Source organism: Erinaceus europaeus, chromosome 8 (genome assembly GCF_950295315.1).
Source record: "Erinaceus europaeus chromosome 8, mEriEur2.1, whole genome shotgun sequence".
Taxonomy (NCBI): Eukaryota; Metazoa; Chordata; class Mammalia; order Eulipotyphla; family Erinaceidae; genus Erinaceus; species Erinaceus europaeus.
In genome coordinates this window covers 17,871,099-17,877,707 of record NC_080169.1, presented here as the reverse complement: position 1 = coordinate 17,877,707, position 6,609 = coordinate 17,871,099, and the positions used below count along the sequence as shown (strand labels likewise).

The 6,609-nt window shown below is 50.0% G+C and overlaps 1 protein-coding gene across 4 annotated transcripts; it reads left to right on the top strand.

The window, feature by feature from the left end:
• The first annotated feature begins 773 nt into the window (after positions 1-773).
• TSPYL5 (TSPY like 5) lies at positions 774-5,414 on the top strand. Of its 4 annotated transcripts, none has more exons than XM_060195993.1 (3): positions 774-2,681; positions 4,285-4,383; positions 4,513-5,414. In XM_060195993.1, the coding sequence occupies exon 1, from the start codon at positions 850-852 to the stop codon at positions 2,077-2,079; it is 1,230 nt and encodes a 409-aa protein (XP_060051976.1). In that variant the 5' UTR covers positions 774-849; the 3' UTR covers positions 2,080-2,681; positions 4,285-4,383; positions 4,513-5,414. The 4 variants fall into 4 exon arrangements, with proteins under 4 accessions (XP_060051976.1, XP_060051974.1, XP_060051975.1 ...); XM_060195991.1 differs by having other exon boundaries at positions 774-3,024; XM_060195992.1 differs by having other exon boundaries at positions 774-3,431.
• The last annotated feature ends 1,195 nt before the right edge of the window (positions 5,415-6,609 follow it).

The following is a 6,609-nucleotide window of genomic DNA, read 5'->3' as shown; positions in this document are numbered from 1 at the left end:
TTAAAAAAAAAGAAAGAAAAGGAAGGGCATAGTTGAAAGAGGGCGGGAGAGACGTGGAGAGATCAGAGAGCTAAGCTGGTTGTGAGGTGGAGTGAGGATCTTGCCAGATTTTGTAGAGCCTTTGAGAAAATGAGGTTTTTCACATTCTGTTTTAGCTTAACTACACCCCCCGCCCCATATCAGAAGCATTTCGCCTTTTCCCTGGCTTCTACACTCGAACATAAAATTACCTGAACCCTTGTTAAAGTCTAAATTCTGACATAATAGCTCTGGAAATCTGCATTTTCCACAAGCTTCCAGGTGAGTCAGGTGCCAATACACAAGCTCGCCCAGGACTGTAGGTGCCTTCCTGGCCCCTTTGATTTGGAGCAAACCAGCTCAGAAACTGCCTCTTCTCTGCAGGGCACCCACTTTGGAACTCGCTGAAAATAAGCTACCAGGATCCCCAGCAAATGCTTCCAAAGACAAGCCCCAGAGGCCAGGAGAGCAGTTTCATCATGACAAATGTAACTTGGGATCATGGAAAGAACTCCAGAGGCTTGGATTAGAAAAGGGGGAGTGGTGTTTGGCTGAATTCAGGGCGGTGCGCTCTACGAGAGACACCAAAGAGGTTGAGTTGGGGTGTAAGTGGTGGTGGGGGCTTTTCCAGCTCGGGGGTGGGGGAGTGTCCCCCCCAGTCGCTAGTGCGCAGCTGCAGAGTCCAAGCCAATCACCGCGCGAGGGCTATAGGCGTGCCGCCCGTGACGTAACGGTTGCCATGGAGACGCGTCAGGAATAAAGTCCGCGAGCTGGCGCCAGCGGCCGCGGGGTCGGAGTGTGAGTGACTTTGAAGGCTCGTCTGCTACAGCCATGAGCGGCTGCAGTAGGGGTAGGAAGTCCTCCCGCGCTAAGAGCCGGGGCAAAGGCCGAGCCAAAGGCCGTGTCCGCGGCGTTGCAGACGACGCCCCGCGCGACCCGGACCCTCCACGGTGCCCGGGGCCCGGGGAGGAAGCCCAGGCGGCACAGGTGCAGGCTGGCGCGGGGCGGGGTGGCCTGGAAACCGCCGCGCCCGCGGACCCCCGCCCGCGGGCCGAGGAGGCCACCTGCCGCCTCCCCCTGGACTGCGGCCTGGCCATGCGGGCCCGGGCTGCGGGCGGGCGCGGTCGGGGGAAGCCCACGGCGCTGTCCTGGGGACACGCTGGCTTCGTGGGGACCGTGGATAGGCAGAGAAATGGTCCCCGCGTGGGCGACCGGTGCTGCCCGCTGGGCAAGAAGTTCCCGGAGACGTGCAGCGCGGCGGGGAGGGCGCCCCAGGCCGCGGCCGGTGGTGGTGGTGGCGAAGCCGAGAAAGCGGGTCCCGGGGAGGGTGGCCCGGCCGCCGCCCCCGTGGCCGTGGCGGAGGAGGAGCAGGCGGAGAAGGATGCGGGGGCCGGGCCGCCCGCCACGGAGGGCAGCATGGACACGCTGGAGACCGTGCAGTCGAAGCTGGAGACCATGAACGCGCAGGCCGACCGGGCCTACCTGCGCCTGTCGCGCAAGTTCGGGCAGCTGCGGCTGCACCACCTGGAGCGCCGCAATCTGCTGATCCAGAACATCCCGGGCTTCTGGGGCCAGGCCTTCCAGAACCACCCCCAGCTGGCCGGCTTCCTCAACCCCCAAGATAAAGACGTCCTGGCCTTCTTGAATAGCCTGGAGGTGGAAGAGCTCGGCCTGGCCAGGCTGGGCTACAAAATCAAGTTCTATTTTGGGCGCAACCCCTATTTTCAAAATAAAGTGCTTATAAAGGAGTATGGGTGTGGGCCTTCGGGCCAGGTGGTGTCTCGGTCCACTCCCATCCAATGGCTCCCAGGGCACGATCTCCAGACCCTAAGCCAGGGGGATGCAGAAAACAGCCGTAGCTTCTTTGGGTGGTTTCAGAACCACAGCTCCATCGAATCCGACAAGATTGTGGAGATAATCAACGAAGAATTGTGGCCCAACCCCCTGCAGTATTACCTTATGAGTGAAGGGGCCCGGGCAGAGAAAGGAAAAGAGGACAAGCAGGACGCGGGAAAGCAGCCCGGTGAAACCCCAGGGCCTGCCGGGAACCAGCCCAAGTGATCCCGCGGCGAGGTCCTCCGACCTCGTGCTGGACCCGTGGCTGGCCGACCACCTGTGTTTGGCTGTTTGCCTCCTCACTGCAACCCTTTTGGATTTCAGCTAAGCAGAATACGACACTTAGGATCATGTTCTTTTGCCTTGCTGTGGCATTGTTTTTTTTTGGAATTTATGTCTCATGTTATTATGAGGTCTCACTCCTACTGTTCATATGCTAAGTTCACATGCTTCAGATACCTGCATTTGTCTACGGTGCCAGGATCCTGTTCTTGACTCTGCCCTGGCCCACTGGTCTTGAACATGGACACTCATGAGTCATCCCCCAGGAAGACCAGTATGTCCTCAAGCTCTTCTACTCCAGGGCCAGTGACTTGCAGGGCTCCCTGCTCATGCCAGCCATGCATGCCAATCCATGTTAGGCTTTTCTTAATGCCCTTCCAGAATGAAGCCAGTGCATGTGGTGTTGTCCATCAGCCAACACTTACGGGTCCATGACCCTGGGGTCACCAGTCAAGGTGGCATCTATACTAAATCACTGGCTTTAGTGTGGTGGCCCTTGCCACCCAGCCTGCTGGACGTGTAGCAGAGTGGCACCTGACTGCTTGGTATGGATAACTTTAAGGGCAAGAAGCAGTATGCTATGTGTTCTGTGCCATCGTGCATTTTTTGTTGCCTCTGGGGCCTTCTGGTGAACCCTCAGCAGTCTGCCCCAGTCCCTGCCACTATCAGGCCATTGAGTTTTGTTTAGGTTGATCTCTACTCCAGATGTTTTCCTGGTCAATAAGGAACTCAGGAACTTCGGGTGGATCCAGCCCTCCCCCTGCCAGTTCAACACACACACACACACACACACACACACACACACACTCCCCATCTTACCATGGGAAGACTGCCAGGCTGGCTGGTACGTATGGACCTGTGCTCACTGTCGTCATGCTGTCACTCCAAGTGAGGACCAACACAGACTGTAGGGACTTTGTCAGTTCCCCATATTCTGTCTTTACATGCGACCAGAGTGCTGGATTGGGGACCCTGTGCAAGAGCTAATTCTGACCAGTGGACCTGTGCTGACTTGACTTCCTCTACGTTTAGTCCCCAGTCCCTCCTTTACTGTTCTTCCTTCACCTTCTCCTCACCTTCTCTTCTCTGCCCTTCCTCCTGACTTTCTACTTTCTCCTCCATATCCCCTCTCCCATTCTTCTTCTTCTTTCTCTTCTTCCCCTTCTCCACTTCCTCCTCATTTTTAATAGTACCACAGCTCTGGGAGAGGAAACTGAAAAAGCCAGGATTTTCTTCCTGCAGCCCGTGAGACCAGTGGGTTTGCTATGCATATACCACACGCCACACCGGGCAAAGTAAGAAGAGAGGAAATGAGAAGAAGGCCCAGTGGGTCGGGTACTTCTTCTAGCGTTTGCCCTTCTTCCGTAGCCAGTCAACAGCGTCAGGTTGAGCCTGATGTAAAGTTTCGAGACCTCCTTTGAATCTGGAGAGGTGGCAGTCGTTGACTATGTGGGTCATAGTCTGTCTGGAGCCGCAGGGGCAGTTCGGGTCGTCTCTGGCTCCCCAGCGATGGAACATAGCGGCGCACTGGCCATGGCCTGTTCCATAGCGATTGAGGAGGGCCCAATCATAACGTGCTAGGTCAAAGCCGGGTTGACGCTTGCAGGGGTCTGTGATGAGGTGTTTGTTCTTTACCTCAGCTGACTGCCAACTCTGTTTTCAAGAGTCTGGAACAGAGAAGTTCAGTGTAGGTGTAGGGGACCAGATTGGGTGACGAGACGTCAAGCGTTGGACAGGGTGGGTACTGACTCCTGGGTTCACTCTCTAATTCTCAAATGGAACATTCTTTTCAGGACTCTGCACCTACTAGAACTGTAAACTCCAAGGCCACAGTTCTGTGAACTAGTTTTTACTCTGGTTCCAACTATTTGTTCCTGCTGTCACCCAGATACCTTCCTTTATGGCATGCTTAGCATCCCTACCTTTTCAGTACTCTGCAATGGGAATCCCAGGACCCTCTCCTGGGCCTTGAGTGGTGGAGGGGATGGAGCAGTCCTGGATCTCCCAGGCATTTCCAGTGGGTCCTCGGAGCTGGGGCCTCCCTGTGTAGACTCACCGGGGGGGTGGGGGAGTTAGAACTGTATCTCTACTTGCCCTCCTCTTAACTTCTCTTTCCTCTTGGAAGATAATACTCTAAATTTCCCCAAGGGCTGGAGAGATCTTGATTCACAATTTTTCGGAGGTGTGCTGGGCCCGGATGGGAGAACTAAAGGGAACAGATACGGGCACAGTGATGGCTAGAAGAAGGTAGGTCCAACTTTTGTTTGTTTGTTTTGTTTTTTTAACTCCCTGCCTTATCATTACTAAATTTATAAATCTCAGAAATAGATCCTAAACAGAATAGTAATACTTTGGATGTCTTCTCTTTTGTTCTAGGTGTGGCTATGTGTATGTGGAAGATTAATATGCTGCTTATGTTGTCTATGTTGCCACTGTCTGCATTTTTTTTTTTTTTTGCCTAATGAGAAGGTAGCACTTTTTTTTTTTTTTAAATGAAGTTTTTGTTCTTCATTATAGATATTTTCAAGTATGCAGAAGTGGAGAGGTGATCCCTGCACCCCATGTACTCACCACCTAGCTACATCAGTTATTAATTATAGTCAACCTGGTCTCATCTGTTTTGTGCTTTTCCTGCCTGTTTGTTTATCAGAAGTTCAAGGCTCTGTGCCAATTCAACTGTGACTGCTTTGAGGAACTTGGACTCTTTTTTTTTTTTTTTTGGTGGTGATAGTGATGGGGTGCACTATCATTATCACATCAGGTATTTTTTTTTTTATTGTGAACTAATGAAGTTCCAGAGATGGTCCTTAGAAAAGAAAGCCTTCAGATTTAACCGGGAGTCTCCAGAGGTGATGGGATGCTTCCCTGCCTGCGGCCACAAAGGAAAATTGTTGTGTTGTAAACTCAGAGAGTTATATATGATAGGGTGCTTACTTGAGACGTTTTACCAGAACATCAGTACTTGGTGCTTGTTTGTTTGTTTTTGTTTTTCCTATGAAAGTCAAAGGCTTGTGTGACTGTAACAGAATTATCAGCTTGTCCTGGTCTCATAATATAACTCTGGTTTTTTAAGTATAGTTTGGAAATTGTTCCTATGTTCTGTGGAAAAAAAAAAAAGAAACCAAAAAACGCCCCCAAATAACCAGTAATAGTTGTCTTATTTGGTAGTTTGACACCCTGGTAATAATGCAATTATTTCTGTGTTCTCAAACTGTATAAATAGTTGTAGACTTGCTTGCTTGCATGATGGAAAAAAATAAAAGTTTGTATCTCTGTTATGTGTATTTTAAAAGATTTATTTTTAAAAAGATTTATTTATTAGATGTGAAAAGCCAGACTACCACTCTGACGTAGACAATATTGGGGACCAAACCTGAAGCTTCAGGCAAGTTTGATGTTCTGACAATTGAGATATTTTCCCTGGCTGCATTGTTATATATATTATTTTCACAAGAAGGATTGGAAGCTTAAACAGAGGGCAGGTAGTTGGGTGCCTATATGCACTGGCCTACAAGAATGGTTTCTAAGCCCTGATATGATCAGATAGATAAAATTCTGATTCCTAGACCTGACCAGAAGCTGAGACTCTGTGGTACTGGGAAGAAGGCAGGTAGTGTTTTATTTGTTAACAAGCTTTCCAGGTGATGCTGGGAGAAATAGCCACTCCTCAAATTTTAGAGTATACCTGGGTCATATGGGGAACGCTTTTAATTATGACTTCTGAATCAGTATCTAGGGTGCAACCTGAGATTCTGTATTCCTCACAAACTTTTCTAGGTGAGGTTGGTGCTGATGGTTTGTGACTGGCACGTTTAGTGGCAAGGGACAAGTCCCTTTTAAAAACTAGAATAATGGGCAGGGCAGTGGCTTACTCATCACTAAGCACGAGGACATATGTTGAAGTCCCTGGTCCCTACCTCTAGGAGGGGGAAGCTTTATGAGCAGTGGAGCAGTACTGTAAGTATCTCCTGCTCTCTCCTTCCTTTCAATTTTTTTTTAAATCTAAGAATAAAATAGCTGGTGGGAACACTGGAGTCTTTGTGCAGGCACTGACCCCCAGCAATAACCCTGGTAACAATAATAAAAGTAATAAAAACTAGAATGAGAGTGTCCCACCTCAGTGGCACATTAGAATTAACTGAGAAACTTAAAAGAAATAGACTGTAGGGTTGGAAGAATAGCTTCCCCGATGGGATGTGGGCGTAACCCAGGTTTGTTCAGGTGGTTAGATGGCTATACTGCACTGGTGGAAACTCTGGTACTGTTGTGTTCTCTCTGTCACTCAGACTTCTAAGTGAAAAGGCCTCCAGAGAACAGTGAAACTAAGCATGTGTGACTTTAGCTAACAAAAATAAATGAATGAATGAAAGAAAGAGAAAGAAAGGGAGGAAGAAAGAAAGACTGTTCTACTTTTTGAGGATTTAAACAAAAAATGGGAGAAGGGAGGGAGCTTTTAAAATACTACTCAGGAGA